General features: G+C 46.5%; 1 protein-coding gene across 1 annotated transcript; it reads left to right on the forward strand.

Annotated features, from left to right (window-relative positions):
• Positions 1-691: 691 nt before the first annotated feature.
• Positions 692-10,778, forward strand: CXCR5 (C-X-C motif chemokine receptor 5). The gene is made up of 2 exons (XM_034754792.1): positions 692-877; positions 7,372-10,778. Exons 1-2 carry the CDS (start codon positions 839-841, stop codon positions 8,449-8,451), a joined length of 1,119 nt encoding a protein of 372 aa, XP_034610683.1. The 5' UTR covers positions 692-838; the 3' UTR covers positions 8,452-10,778.
• Positions 10,779-16,763: the final 5,985 nt, after the last annotated feature.

Raw genomic sequence — 16,763 nt, forward strand, 5'->3', positions numbered from 1 at the left:
TCACCCTATTTCTGTAGAAACAAGGATGAAGAAAAGAAGGCCAGGATACCATGCTGCTCTGTCCTGCTGAGCTAATGGTTGGGTTTAGACACCATGAATTTGCCCTTCCCTCTCCCACTGATTTTGCAACATTTTTAGACAGGGCAACCAACAGCCCCTGCACACCAAGCAGAGACATCATCCTTCTCAATGGGAATTTGAGTAATGCAGTAGCTACATGGGTACTGTATAATCAATTGGACTCTCTTACTTTACACAGAGTGGTGTACAAATATTAATTAATTACTTATCTATTCCCCCATCCCTGCTCCAATCATTCTGCCAGTGTCCTTCTGGAGCAAACTGTTTGATTACTTTGGATAATGATGAGAGCCGAAACAGAAGGAAGAAGAGAAAAGCTGAGGGCTTAAAGCAGCTCGTCTTATTAGAGTTAGAGGGCCATGACAATCCAGTCCATACCCAATTCAGGGCATTTTGGGGGTTGGAAACAAACTTTTCCCATGAGTAGAACATGTCTTAAAATCTTAAATATTTTTTGTACATTGCCCAAACCCAGTGCAGTGTCTTCTATAAAAGCCTCTAGACTCTGTATTTTAAAAATCAGTTTAAAGTAAAGATGATAGAGCGAGATTCTAATCTGATGCTCAAATAGGTCATTCTGAGCTTTGAGCTCATTTGCCTTGCAAAGTTGAAAAGCTCAATACTTTGTTGATGAGAACTAGATTCCCCGCCCCACTCAGTTAAATTATTAACCCCTCATCAAAAAGGGAAGTTGGTTGATAGTCTCTGTCAGAGCCACTACCCAAACCACTGGAGGAGAAAAACTGCCTCTCAAATAATGGGGCCCTACAGCATCTCTATGAAGAGTTATGACATGGTAAGTCACGCACGGCTCTTTGTTTTTACAATGTCCATGAGGTTAGGTTGAGGATTCTGGGGGGTGACCGGTGTTCTATCTGGGCTGAGGAGCTTGGCTTTTAACCTCTCCCACCCACAAACACATTTTCCCCCTTTCGGTTAGATAAGTTTGGTCTTGAGCTAAAATTTCAAACCAAGGTAGTTAGACCCCAAAGCACCTATTTAGGGATGTTTTTGCTAGCTGCAGGAGGTGCAGATGAGAATGCCAGCCCTTCTCACATGCCATGATTACTTGTGCCATATCTTTAAAGTGTTTTCATCAGTGCTTGGCTCTACAATTCTCCTGCTGTCGGGGCTGGGATTGCAGGCTCTGTTCTTGTGGCCAAAAGGCTCATTCTGAGATGGTGGGAATCAGATGCGTCTCCTTCCTAGGTTAACTTGCTGAGAGAGAAGCCCACCTCGTGTAGTCATTTAAACCAGCAGAGAGTGAGTTTAAAACACGTATTCTGACTTGACAGCATTTTACACCACCGTGCACTGGTGTAAATGCACAAGGTGCAGTGCCATGGGAAATCAAACCCACTAACTTTAACAAACAGGAGTAATTGGGTAAGCTACAATAACCTTGGGAAACACATGAAAGACCTACATCCCACAATAACATAATTGTACACTCATATCCCTGCCTGCATTTTATCCTTTTCTATGAGTAGGTCGTCCTGCGGAGCCTGCCCGAGAGCAGTGCTGTAGCGTATTTTTATTAGAGGTTTTTTTACCAGGAGAGAAGCTATACTACAGATAGCCTAGATCTGAATTATAACACAGTATATTCCATCTTCTAATTAGCCTTGTAAATTGAAAACAATAATATCTTTTAAAAGATGATTGTTCCATGCTAAGGAAAGCTCACGGCAGATTTGCCATAAAGCCTGGCTTTTGAATAGAGTGGCTCAGAAGTTTTTCAACTTTTTTTTTTAAATTAAAGATGACTTTTCGAAGGAAATTGTGTTTTTTGTTTCTGTTCAAATCAAAACATATTCATTCCATTTTGGTTTAATTTTTCCCCTTACCTTTTTTTCCCTTGTTTCCTTTTGAAGGGGGGTGGTGGTGGAAAGGTGAGAAAAGGGAAAAAGCAGCCCTCACCTCCCCCCCCACCCCCCAAAAACAACAACAAACCCCAGAACAATTTTTGATTTGTTTGGTTGAAAAATCCTGTGAAAACTTTAAAATAAAATGAACAATTATTTTTGTCAGTATTTTTTTTTTTTTTTTTTTGCAAATGATACTTCCCCTTCTTTGATCACCCTGACCCCTCCTTTTAAATGAAAGGCTCAAGCAGGAGAATCGTGGTGGTGGAGTTTAGCTGGGAGTAAAGCAGAGCTCACTCCTTAATGAAAAAAGTGAAAAGTGGGCAAAACACGGTGAGCGGCGGGTGGGGGTGGGGGTGATCAAAGTACAGAATCCAGTGGGTAAGCTCCGCAAAACAACTACTAACGGAATCTTAGACCAATTCTGATTTTTTTTTTCTTTTCACCCGCCTCTTGGTTATATGCCTTATATATAAATTATCCTATTGGCAGAAAAACAGCTAAAAGCAGTGGTGTGTCCTTACTGCTTAACCTGCCCAGGTCCAGACAGGGGATGTAGTCTGTGACAGACACAAAATTATTCATGCAGGGAAATTAAAGTGCTGTGGGATTTGTTCCTTGGTTGTGAATAACTTTCCAGAACTTCAGCTCCATGACTTTATCTCATCTGTAAATGATATTCAACTGTGAGGGAAACACCAGATCTGTGTGGAACATGGATGACTTTGGGACTGAAGAGATGGGCAATTGTGAGGTAGAGTAGAATCAGTTTAATGTCCTCCTAGCACTTGAGGGAGGCTGAACTTGATGAACTAATAGGGGGATGTCTTTTCCATCTCTGTTTTCTAGGAGCCTCTTAAGCAGAAAGCCTGAGGGATTGCATTAAATAAATTTAATCTAATCTACCTTCCTGCAAGGGGAGGGGGGGGAGAGAGAGAGAGACACGCACACACAAAATTAGTGCCATGGTTGGCTTGCCAGTTCTGTTTTATTTTACATGTAATTCCCCATCATTACACACACATACCCACAGCAGTGACAAACGGAAGCTATTACATAATTCTCCTGTTCTATTCCTTCCTCCTTCCTTATTTTTAGGCCCCTTTTTCCTTCTACTAGAGGCTTTCGCAAGCACACACGTTTTCCCAGCAAATCCATCCTTAAAGCAAAATTTTGAGTCCCTGGCCAAGCAGCAGGAGTTGGAAACAGCCTATTGTCCCTGCGAGTCATGGGGACTAATCTCTGCACCTGCCATACTGAATGCTGTAAGGTCCCTCACATCTGTGTTCCAATAGCCCTAGTGTGTCACACTCTATGTAACTCTTGTTGCTGCGCTCCAACCCCTTTCTGCTTCAGCTTGGATTCAATACCTAAATACTTTGTCTCTTTGACTCATCTCTGTCCGCTCCCACCCACACTTTCTGCTCTCTCCCAGCCTGAGACGTACATGAGAGGACAGCGCAGTCACAGCACTGTGCACATTTCCCAAGCCAGAGGCGAGTGGCTTACAGTAAAAAACAAACAATACCCTACCTGTCACCTTATCAGAGATGAGATGGTGGTAGATAGTGGTGCTCGAGTGCTGCATCTTCTGTTGTAAATGCAAGGTGATGCTGAAAGCCACTCTGTGCAGTTAAAAACCGTTTAGCACTGTGCAGTCACTGCTCATGTTTTGAAGGATTGCTATCCTTTTGTTTTGCCACCATGCTGCACTCTTGTGATTAATCCTGCAGTCCCAAATTGTTCTGCAGCATCTCCTCCTCTCTCCGATGCTTGGAATCCCCCAACCCTTCCCTGGCTCTCGAGCAGCCTGTTTTGTTTTGTTTTGCGAAAGGAAAATGTAAGCGTTGTAGAGAAGGAACCTTTGTATGCATTTGATGAGATGCTGTGCACCTTCGTAGTGTCACATTAATAGTACAGCAGCTGGGGGGCTGCAGATGGCATAGATACTGAGGGCCCTTTGAAACAAGAACCCCTTAAGGATGTAGTTATCAGGCATGAGGTTATATAACCACCCCAGCATTGGGTTAGACCTTGGCCATTGGCCCTTGCCATGATCAGTGCTATTAGCACAAGTTCCATGGGCATCATTAACTCCTGGTATGTACATGAACTAGGCAGTTGCTAGGAAATATTTTTAGGAACAGAAAAATATGAAATTAAGGGTAGTTTAAAGACTCCCTTTGCCGTCTCTCCTCCTTTGCAGCTATTTGTTTTGCAGAGTTTTAGTTAGTGGAGGTGAGTGTTGGTCCCTCCAGGCTGGTGCCCTGCTGTTGCTTTAGATGAAGGCAGAAAATCTGACCAAGGTGTGTGGTTTCTTTCCTGACCTCTTGGCTAACTCCCAGGAGGAGGCGCTGGGGAGACACGAGTAAAGCAGCACCAGCACCTTACTATTTTCCAAAATTGCGCTTTAAAGATTTGCGTGAGTGCACAGCAGCTACAGCTCTCTGCCACAGTGCAATGTCCCAGGGGTTGCTCTCTACGGGCGAGAAGCTAACAACATGCCATTGCCTCAAGCGAGGCCATCACTTGCTTCAGCGGGGTGTCCCCAACCAGGGAGCTTTCTGCCTCTGCCATGTGGCCTAGGGTCTCATGACTGGGGAGATTCACACTCACTGTATTTCACAGGACACTTGAGATGTTTCTAAAAAAAAAATGCAACCAAAAAAAGAAAAAAAAATAGCTCTGAAAACAGCTCAAGCAGGAACTATGGCTAATGGGGGAAGGTGCAGCAGGTGCAGGCAGCTACAGCTGGCAGTGAAAGGTATGAAAACAGCAAGCAGAAACTTCCGCTGTGGTCAATGCAAGTCTCAGTCTCCAGAGAAGGTGTTTGGGAGGGGGAGAGTGTTCAGCCTGACTGCAGGGGAACCCTTACCATCTTCTAGTTAGTATTTGTTGAGCTGTCCCTGCCCACAGCCAGCCCCCGCAGCCACCCCCCCTCTGCAGCCAGCCCCTGCTGCACCCCCCTGACCCCAAGCTAGCCCGTGTCGCACCCCCTGCCTCCAGCTAGCCCTGCCCCACGCCCCTGTCTGCAGCCAGCCCCACGTCCACTGGTACCCTGCAGTTCCCAGGGCAGTAACCCTGCACACCTGCTTCAATGAGGGGGGCAGGGAGCAGCTGGGACCCACACATGTGCACACCCCCAGGGTGTGGCGGGGACCCACACATGTGAAACGGAACTCATTTCTAGTTCAGGCCCATCTTTTGAAAAAAGAACTTTAGGTAGGGTTAACATACATCCGTATTTTCCTGGAGATGTCAGGCTTTTTGGTTCTTAAATCGCTGCCCGGGAAATTTTAAAATTCCTCCTGGGAAAATACGGACGTATGGTAACCCTATTGGTACAAAAAATACATACTGTGGCACATTCCTTAAATCAGAACTTTTTATAAGGAACCGGTTGTTAATTTTTTAGCAGCTCATCACTGGCTATCTGTGACATTTTTGCCATGAACCCTTGCTTGGCCCTTTGTTCCTCTTCTCCTCATTGATTTCCACCCTCCCCTTTTACTGAGCACTCTTGTTTTGGCTAGCAGGCTCTATCCATTACCTGCCTGGAGCAGCGCAGAACAGTCAGAGCATGTGCTCCACTGTGAGGGCTGGGCTTTGCCAGCTTTCTAGTGCTCAGGACTTTGATTTGATTTCTGCTTTGAATAAAAAACTTGGTGTATGATACAGCTCCATGGGTGCCAAAAGGACTATAAAAGTGAGGAGGGCAAACCCCCCCACCACCAGGATCTTCTCTAAGTCCCTGCCTTCCTTCACTCCTTACCCTCCTTGCTGGCAGCCCAAGGCCTTTGGGTAGTGGGTCCATTCTGCTTCCCAAACCTGGTTAGGCCCCAGCCCCTAGAAGCCACTGCTGTGGTTTCAGCCACCAGCAGGTGAGGGACCAGATGCAGGCATGCAAGACAACACAAAACCGGAACTGACCAGCATGATGCATGTGCCACAAGGCAGAGCAGAACCCAGCTGCCGCCAGCCAGGCTCAGCGTGCTCCCTCCCAGCCAGGTTTTTAAAAGTAGGAGGCAATGGCCGTCCCATCTCCACTGCCTACGTACAGCTCACTCCATTGGCCAGCTGCTGCATTGTTCCCAGTGCAAATCTCACTTTGTGTGGCAACATCACAGCCTGCGCATTGGGCGTGGACCTGATATCACAAATTCCCAGCAGTAGTTCAGCCCAAGGAGCTCAGACAGCCATGGTGTCACGCTGCGGGACAGTACTGAGTCAAGAGGAGTGGCAATACATTCTCTGTCTCAAAATACAGCATGGTTTGTAATCACCCTACAGACAAATCAGAGAAAGTCCTTAGGGCCAGTGTGTGAAGGTAGTTTTGGGAACAGAATATTGAATTAACATGATAGAAAACTACAGAAAAGTTAATTAGAGGGACACAACCAAGCCAGGTAAAATGGGCAACACAATGGTGACTAAAGTTCAGTGTTGATAAGTACAAAGTAATGCACATAGGAGGGGAAAATGTACTATTCGTAGCCCTTACAGGTTCTGAATTAACTGCATCAAGTCAGGAAAGGGCGTGAAGGTGGCCAGCTCGATGGAGGACTCTGACCAGTGTGCAGCAGTGCTCAGAAAGCAAACAACCTGAGTGTCAACAAGGAATAGGGTGGAGAATAATATGGAGAATATTCTAATGCCTCTATATAAACCAACAAGACATCCTCCTCCAGACAGTCTGTGTAGTTCTGGTCCCCCATCCCAAAAAGGATACAATGGAATTAGAAGGGTTCAAAGAAAGATGACAAGAATGATCAAGGGCTGGGAAAAAACTCTATGAAAAGAGACTGGGATTGTTTACCTTAGCGATAGCTGAATAAGAGGGGACCTGATAAAAGTCTATACAATAATGAATGGGACAGACACAGCTGATTGGATGCTTGTGTTCACCCTGTCCCATAACACAAGAATAAGGGGACATTCAATGAGATTGAGGGTGGCAAATTCAAAACTAACCAAAGGAAATACTTGTTCACGCAGTGCGTACTTAGACTGAGGAACTCATTGCCACAGGAGATAGTTGAAGCCATGGACTTAATAAGATTCAAAAGAGATTGTATATTTATATGGATAACAAGAATATCAAGAAATATTTTAGTTAATGATAAAACATGTAATGGATGGGAGATAAACGTTGGCTTAAATGCTGGAGCAGGAGGTTCTAACGATCAAAGATCAGGATGAGACCCTCACTGGCGGCAGATTATCTCACATTTGCTGCTGGAGGTTTCCTGCACCTTCCTCTGAAGTGTCTGGTGCTGGCTATTGTCCAGAGGCAGGGGCTTGGACTTGATCGACTAGGTGACTAATCTTGTCTGCCATTTCCTATGTAATGGTTGGGCTTTCTCCTGGGAAATGGCTGTACAGAAACTGCAGCCTGTAATGGGATTATTCTCCTCCTGTTCTGCAGAATTTGCTGGGAGAATTCAGTGACTACAATGACAATGACAACACCACAAGATCCTACGATGACTACTTTTGTCCAGATACAGTCTCGTCACTGGCTAGCGATCCCACACATCCTTTCAAGAAGATCTTTGTGCCCTTAGTTTACCTTCTGATATTCCTTCTGGGGACCTTGGGCAATGCCCTAGTATTGATCATCCTGGAGCGTTACAAGCGCGCCCGCACTACCACCGAGAACTTCCTCTTTCATCTAGCCTTGGCCAATCTGGTGCTAGTGCTCACCTTGCCTTTTGGCGTGACCGAGAGCTTGACCGGCTGGATCTTCGGCACTTTCCTCTGCAAAGTCCTCAGCGCTGTCCACAAAATCAACTTCTACTGCAGCAGCATGCTGCTGGGCTGCATCAGTGTGGATCGCTACCTGGCCATAGTGTATGCTATCCACACCTACAGGAAGCGCAGAGTCAGGTCCATCCACCTCACTTGCCTGGCCATTTGGTTCATCTCCCTGGTGCTGACCTTGCCCGATCTAGTGCTCATGGAGGTCTGGTCAGACAAGAGCAACCACAGTGTCTGCAATTTCCAGCAGGTTGGGATTCATGGCAGCAACATGTGGCTGGCAACCCGCTTCCTGTATCACATTGTGGGTTTCTTTGTGCCCCTGCTGGTTATGTGCTACTGCTATACAGCCATTGTGAGGACCCTGTGCCAGTCTCAGCGACTGCAGAGGCAGAAGGCCGTGAGAGTGGCCATCCTGGTCACAGGGGTGTTCTTACTCTGTTGGAGCCCTTACCACATGGTCATCTTTTTGGACACGCTAAACAAGCTGGAAACCTTACCGAACGAGTGTGCCTTGGCGGACCAGCTGGGCACCAGCATCATGGTGACAGAGGTGATTGGCTTCACACATTGCTGTCTCAACCCCATCCTCTATGCCTTTGTTGGAGTCAAGTTCCGCAACGACTTCTTCCGGATCCTCCGGGACCTGGGCTGCATAAGCCAGGAGACCCTGCAGGAGATCCTTGATGTGACAAGGAAGAGCAGTGGGATTGAGTCGGACACCATCACTTCTGTCAGCACCTTCTAGTGGGGAAAGAACTGGGCACGGGGCTGACATAGACCTTGGTGTTCCTGGCCAGCAGAGCATGTAATGCCTTTGGTGCAGGACTCAGCTCTGCGCCTCAGTATCATCCCTACCACTTCCCTCCTTTCCACAAGAAACTGAGGTCTAAAGGTCACCATTAAAACAGCAAATACTTGCCAACTGTTACCACATAGTTACTTCCTGTGCTAAGTATATGGAGAAATGGTTTGTGGTAGCCCTTGGTAAATACTGACTTTACATAGCAACCACTGCAAAGGAGCTTGCTGGGACCCTAGTAAGTTAGCTCGGATACTGCATCCTCCCCACTGGAGGAGCCCCATGTGCAGAGCCAACCACAGAATTGGGCCCTTAGAAAATGACAAACAGGAAATTCCAGACGACGGAGAGATTTTTATCAGAGAAATGGAAGAGCATGATTTAGTCTGTGCAGCTCATTAAGGTGCTCAGAAGCAAGTGAAACAGCCCGATTATTGCTTTTAATTAGAAACCGTTCTATGTTTAATGAAAGTCATGTAAAATATGACGACGTTTAGAGTACGTTTTAGTTAGTTTGGCACGTAGCTGCATGTTACACACCGTTCTGGTCAATACAAAGGACTGGACGCTGCTCTTCTGACTGCATCACAGAATCTGGAAGTAGAAGAGGCCTATAAGGCAGCCAGTCCATCTCCTCCAGCCAACGTGCGGTTGTCTCCTGTTGTGCCTTTCCTGGGGCTTTGGGCAGGTTGAGTGCCTCAATCCCCAACGGCGGTGTTTCTGCGACTCACACTGGGAGACTCTTCCATAGGCCCAAAGACTTTACTGTCAGGAATTCCTTTCCTGCCCATCAGCTGCATACTTTCTCACTCACTTTCAATCCATTTTATTGCTATTAATAATTCCAGTTACTGACTTACTGGAACTAATTGATTTCTTTTGAGGGTGAATATTCTCTGAGCAGGCCCTGTCCAGCCTTGTAACTGAATGCTGGCACAGACCCTCTCCTACTTTGATTACCGGTGGGGAGGAGGAGGGAAATAAGGCTGAATGTGTTACTGATTTGCTTTGGGGGTCGGTTGCTGTATCTCTTGGTTTTAAGAGCAAGGATTCCCATTATTCCAGAGTAAAACAGAACATGGAAGGAGAAGAGGAGTTTGGGGGGGTGGGAAGGAGGTTGTTTTTTTTTTTTTTTCCAGGGGGGGACAAGGGAAAGTTTTTGCTATGCTTTGTACTGTGCTTTCAGGCATTCTAGTGCTACTTGCATTGATGGTGTTTTTAAAAATTTCACGCATTAGATTTTAGGGTAAAAAGGTCTGAACTTTGACTTCATACCAGAGTTGTGGGTACCCCGCAGCGCTCAGGATCAGGCCTCTACACAGACATGCACCAAACTAAGGACAGCAGTTTTAACCCACAGCTGGGGTTATTTCAGTGCAAGTCTGTGTAGAGCAGCCATAAGGGACTCTGTTTAACTGGCTGTTTTCCATTAGCTATTGTCACATCAACAGGGACAATGTGTAGGCAATGCAGCTGCTGCTTTCTTTATATTTTTCTTAATAGGTAATTTTGGCTTGAAATGTATATTATAGTTCTGTCTAAAGAGCCATTGGCCACCACTCATCCGAGGCACAACCTAACCACAAATACATTTGTAAAAATCTGCTCCAAAATTAACCTGATTTTCTAGGCAAAACTAAAACTATTTCTGCTGAACAGTATTAATTTCAGTGTTGTCAAACTGCCCATGTGGCAGAGTGGATTTTTGAGCTTTGTGCTAAGGTTACTAGTAGCATTCACCCAATAACAAAAAGAGACCAACTACAATTCACTCACCCCTTTCCAGAAAAATGATCTGTCAGAAGAAGAATCTGTAGGGGAATGATCCATATTTAAAGGATCACCATTGGGCTAAATTCAGCCCAAAATGGAGCATTGGTGAAGCATTTTACCAACTCTAACCGCAACAGGAAAAGTCCAAGGTTTAGAGATTTATTTTTTTTTAAATTCCAAGGGATGCAACTTTAACAAAAATAAAAAACAAACGTTCCCTGCGGTGTTCACACCACAGCCACTGAGGACCCCAGTGAAGCTGATGAGGTGATTCTTATGGTCCAAGCAGGGAGAAATGCCGAAAAGTTTGTTTAAACTGTGCTACTGTGGCAAAGTCCAGCTACAGTTTGTACATTATTTCAGTGTTCATAACTCAAAGGGGAATTTTGAGAGGCTTTATTTTTTTTATTATAACTTATATCTTGTGTCCCTATAAACTCACCATAAATTTTGTCTGCTGCGTTTCTGTTAAATGAACTATAATGATTAAATAAAGTACTTTTTCCACCTCGCATGTCTCATGCTTCTGCAGAAAGTCAGCCAGAATTGTCAATATTCTGAAACACAGCCAGATCAGAGAGACCAATGAATAGCTGCTGGCTGGTCAGATGCCTTTCTGATAAGTTCTGTATGGAGATAAAAGGAGCCTTTCATGTGTTGCTTATGAGGCTCAATGGAATTTGTTCTTTTCACTAGTGCTGCAGCAGGCTCTGTTATTTTAGGGCACATGTAAGAGCCAGGTTTTGCTCAGTTTTTAACCAAGGACTGCCTAGACCACCCATCACTAATGTACTGAGACATCAGCTAACCCTAATAGGTTACTATAATCTACTTTATTCACGTTTCAGAGTAGCAGTCATGTTAGTCTGTATCTGCAAAAAGAACAGGAGTACTTGTGGCACCTTAGAGACTAACAAGTTTATTTGAGCATAAGCTTTCGTGGGCTACAGTCCACTTCATCAGATGCATAGCATACTTTATTAAAGTTTCAGATTTGCCAACCCATAGCAGAGTTGGACTCAAAGCTCAGCCGGTTTAATTAAGAAAAAAAATCAACTGGAGCTTGTTTCATTGGAGAGGTCTTATTAAAGTGCTCACAGTGCATTAGGCCTGAGGAGAGTTGGTGTTCCCAGGTTTCCATAATTGCTGCAAGACCTGCCTGGTGGCAAAAACACTTATTTGCCTGCCTGCTCATCCAAGTTTGGCCCTGGCCGCAAGAAGAGGCAGCTCAAGAGTGAGAGACTGCATGGTCTAGCAGTCTGAGCAAGGGATTCTAAAGCTGTGACACTAATGCCTGATGTGGCCTTGGTCAAGTCACATAGACTTAGTTTGACCATCTCCAAAATAGGGATAATGCACTGCTCTACAGTCCTGCCTGCTATGTGACTCTGCAGCCCAGTCTTGCAGATCCATGGCTACCTGGCAACAACTCATCATCAAGCAAAGAGAAAAGAGTGAGTCAAAGAAAGAGGAGCTTCACCAGGGCTTAAATTCAGCTGGAGCACACCAGAGTGGAGCTCTGGTAAATAGTTTCAAACCTGCGGAGGCATCGGGGCTAAAGTCCCAAGCCCTGGCGCCCCTCCACCCCCAAGCTAAATCCAGGAGCCCCTAATGGGGTGGGGTGCTCCGGGAAATAATCTTTGAGAATTTAAGCCCTGGGCTTCACCAAATCACACAGGAAGTTGGACATCGAATGCAGCAAAGTCTGTAACAGATGTTACGTGCCCAAATCACTGAGCAGCTCCAAACAGGTCAGTGCAACAGGGCAGAGGAGCAGTGATCATGTAAGAAATAGCTTCTCTGGACTGAGAACTAGACCTGCCCCGAGCCCATACCTGAACAACTGGGACAGATGGGCCTTTGTGGCAGGATCTGCCTATGGGGCTTTACCTAGATAGAATCCAAGGCTCAGCCTTGTGACACACAGTGATTGGCAGCTATCAAAAGGACAGTACTACCAAAGTTTGGTAATCAACAACACAGGCACACAAGTGCACATACAGCAAAGCACCCCCAGGGACATGTATCTCGAAGACCCAGCGTTACTGCACAAGGTGAGTAACTTCTTTCTGCATGCCAACTGACAATACCCTGGGCCCCTATAATGGGGTCAACACCCGCCTCTCACAAGCGCCCCCTCTGGTTGGGTGTCTGCAGTCTTTAAACTAGTCCAGCCCTGATGTTGGGCTGTATCCCCAGGGCTACCTCCCTGGAGCCACTATCTTCCTGTGGCCCTCCCCAGGCTCAGTCCCGGCTCAGTGTCCACAGCCCGCCCAGAGTTCCTTCATTGCTAGCAGGGCCCAGGGGATCAAATTGTCTTTGGCTCAGTCCTAGCAGCCAGCCAGGAGCCTCTCGCTCCCCCATTCCCTGCCTCCACTTCGCTGTCCATTGTGCTGCAGATCCCTCAGCTAGACAGGCCTGCAGTCCTTTCTTCTCCAGCTTCCAGCAGCAAGTAACTGCTGCGCTGCTCTGCAGCTCCTTTTATATGGCCTTCCTAGGCCATGATTAGCTGCTTCCTCTGCAGCCACTCTAGCCTGCTTGGAGGACTGCACCACTGCTCCTCTGCTGGGATGAGTGTAGCAGGACCCTGAGGCCACCAACAAGGGGCCTCTGGGCCTAGTCCACCCCATCACAGCTACAGAAAGGCAGGGGGGAGGGGTTCCCTCATGTTTGCCTCTTGAAGCTGTTCCACTTGACTTACCCACTCGCTGGCCCCTAGAATAGTTGAGATGCCTTCTCTAGGCCAGTGGTTCAGTGACTGCTGTAGATTGTGGGAAATGCTAGGGCAACACACCCACCCTGGTCTGTTAAGAGAGGGCTTGACTAGCCATTTCCTGTATCCCATGTGTGCACCCTTAACTTTGGGCTTTCATGATGGGGTGGTTCCTCATTGTTGCCTCTTGAAGCTGTTACACTTGAATTAACTATTCTTTGGGCCAGCCCATGGGCAAGACGTGCTCTGCAACCTGGTGGTTAGGTTACATGCCTGACCTGTGGGAGATGCTGGTTCAAATTGTCCCTTTGCCTGTGGAGCAGATTGAAGAGGGTTCTCCTGCAGCCAAGGTGTGTGCCCTGGGCTTTGGGGTATAGTGCTGAGTGGCTCCCTCACTCTTGCCTTTTGAAGCTATTGCAATTGACTTAACAATTCTTCAGGCCAGGCCAAAAGTTAGAATCCCTCTATAGGCTGGTGGTGAGGGTACTTACACCTGGGTTGTTGGAGAGCCTGGTTCAAAGCCATACTCTGCCTATTCAGCAGGGGATTGCACAAGGATTTCCTCCCTCCCAGGTGATTGCCCTTTGCAGTGGGACATCCTTGTCTGAACTCTTCCCTGGGAGGTGGGAGCCATCAGTTCACACCCCTCAGCAGAGAAGGGGAGTCACCTGGGCTCTGCCACAGCCTGGGTGTGTATCCTAGCCACTGGGGACAAAAGAGAGATTTGGGTCTTTTGTATGGACCCAATTACTCATTAATTAAACCAGCAAGAACTGCTCTGTAGAGTCCACAGTCAATATAGCCTGCACCTCAGGCACCAGATCCCCTCCCCTGAGGCAGAGGGGGGATTTGAACCAGAGAAGTGCTCTAACCCCCATACCATCAAGAGCCGTGGAGGCAGACTTTGGCCCATTTATTATGTAGTTAAAATTGGACCAGTGTCACTAGCAAAGACTGAGGGAACCCTATGTCAGAATACCTCCCAGGCTGGCACTAAGGCCCTTCACTTGAGAGGTAAGAGAGCCTGCTTCAAATCCCATCTCAACCAGCACAAAAGGGATTTGAACCAGCAACTCATCCATTCTGGAGAACGTACTGAAACAACTGGACTACCAAAGGATTCACAGCCTGAGTTTGACCCAATTATTATTTAGTGGCGGTGGACCAGCTTCACCAGGAAAGACCAAGGGAGCTCCCACATCAAAATACCTCCCACGCTGGCATTTCAGCCATTCACTGGAGGTATGAGAATAAAGTTCAAATCCCAGCTCAGCAAGCAGAAAGAGGGTTTGAATCAGCAACTCCTATGTTCTTAGCCAGGAGTGTAATGCGTAACTTGTCTCAATATATTGAAGTCTGCTGCACTATCTCTCTGTGCAGAGCTGGGAAAGCACATGGAAAGAACACACACACGTACACTGACTGATATTGTTTGCAATCAGGGAGTGAAGATTATTTTGTAGCCTTTGACAACCAGCTCCAAGGGAGCAGTCAGAGAATAAAGCCAACAGTGCTCCTTTCCTTCACTGCTTTTGCCCAGCAGGAGAGAGACTGGCTCAGGAGCATCCATGGCTCTGCAGTTCTGAGAGAGCAAGAGGGCTTAGACACACATGGTTTATGGTGCAGAGAGCTGGGCTGACAGCAGGGCAGGGAGGGAATGGGTTCTTTTATTGCCTCATGGTAGCTGTTTCCAACTGAATGGAGAGGATGAACTACCCAAAAAGCAGCAACAGAGGGTTAACCAGTGGCCTAGCTCAGCAGGACATTGTTGATCATAGGTACTATTACAGCATCAGATCCTGCTAGGAGCAGAAGACTGCTGTTGGCATCATTGGAAAGGATTGCAGTTAAAAGCTAAGATTTGACTTGTAGTTCGGATAATCTGGGCATTAACAACATCTCTGCCCTTCACATGGCAACAACTCTCCTCATTACTCAAACATAAGTTGGAGAAAACAACCAGAAGAAAAACATGTGTCCAAGCTAGTTCTTCGCTGTGGCACTACCAAACAGCAACTACCAGCTATATGTGATTTGATGTGAGCCCCCAAGTACAGTGGGCCACACTAGCTAATGTTGAAGAAACTCAGACCAGTGAAGATAGGCTCCAAGGATCAGGTTTTGAAACTTCTCTTTTTAATAAAAAGGCACCTATAAAACAGGTCAATACATTACAGGCAGCACAGATACCCAAAAAACAAGCCTAAAAATTGTTTCAAAATAAAAACCAATAAGATGTCTTCACATATTGTATTTATATATTTATATTTTTATATATATATTTATATAATGGTACAAAATGACTGGGGAAGTTTCTCCATGGGATGACAGAGAAAGGGGGGTCAGTCACTGTTACCTTGACATGAAAGCTAATTCTGGACATGTGATTGCTTAAAATTGCATTGGAAAGACGTTTTCCTTTGTTTGGAGCAGGAAAAAACATTGACATATCATAGTTAGAAACAAAGGGGCATCCATAACCATGATTGGGTAGAATTCAGCACACAAAACTGAAGCCAATAAATGAAGCAATAAAGCACAAGGCAAGATGAGACCCAGCGCACAGCAGAGGGTGACAGAGCAAACAAGGGGTGGCTACTGTTCACCTCTGAAAGGCTCCCACCATATTGCTGATGAACTAGACCTGTTTGGGAGATGGTACCCGAAGCAAAAAAAGGCACCACTCAGCCTTGCCGGCCTCCAGATTCAGATATCATGAAGACTGGCTGCTAGGGCAGTGGGGGGTTGGTTACAACTTCCCAGTTGGCTGCTCTGAAGACCAAATAAAAAGTGCCCCAGGAGGGCCAACAGCCTTGCAAAGTACCAGAATTTCACTGTTGTATTGAGGGCGGTTGGGCTGTAGGCCTTGCTACTTCCCAACTGTCATACAATCTAAAGTGGGATAAATATCATCACTGTCACCTTCCCTTTCTGTTACCTGGAATGCCATCACTCCCACCTGCATCTGCAAGTTCTCTCTCTCGCTCTTCTACACAGCTGCACTGACTTTCCTCACACAGACATATTGCAAGTTGCAGGCCCTGACTCATGTGAGGACAATGCTGACAGAACAGAGATCCAACACCTCAGGACATTTCTCAGCTAGACCAGATGGGTAGGGGGAAGTGTAGGAGGTCTACACACTGGAGCTTTTAATCACTCAGGGTTCAAAGCAATGGCTGTCTGGAGACAAAGCTTAATTTTATTTAAAAGATTATGGCTTCAAATAGAGAGACTTAATGGTGGGGGGTGAAATGCCCCTTAATGTATGGGGCCAGGGGCTTTTGTGGTGCATGGGGCTTGTGCTGGTCCTGAGCAACTCCCAATGGTGTTTACAAGGGAAATACTAGCAGGGGTTACCCCCAACAGCACTGCCAGGGGGCAACATGGAGAAATAGGGAAGGTTTGTTTTACAGTATGGTTTGTATTGTTCTGCTTGAACCAGCTCTTCCAGCACCAATCTTCCCCCCTCCAGTCTCTGAAATGGGTAAACAACCATCCCGGTTAAAAAGCAAGGTGCCTGAGTGCACTTAGAGTGGGAGGTGGAGGGGACAGCCCTCTTGGCCCTTCGACAGGGCAGGGCACTGTCCCAGGCAGAGATGGGCAACGCAATGGGTTGTTCCCATTTTACCAAATGGGACAGAGCTGGAAAAGTGCCTCTGGTTTTAGCCCATTGCTGTTCTGAGAGCCACACTCATGGTCCCTAGACACAGGCCCAAAGCAAAAGACCAGAGCTCAACACACTTCCCAGCCAGCCCCATTCCCACAAAAC

The sequence above is a fragment of the Trachemys scripta genome, chromosome 21 (genome assembly GCF_013100865.1).
Source record: "Trachemys scripta elegans isolate TJP31775 chromosome 21, CAS_Tse_1.0, whole genome shotgun sequence".
Lineage (NCBI taxonomy): Eukaryota > Metazoa > Chordata > Testudines > Emydidae > Trachemys > Trachemys scripta.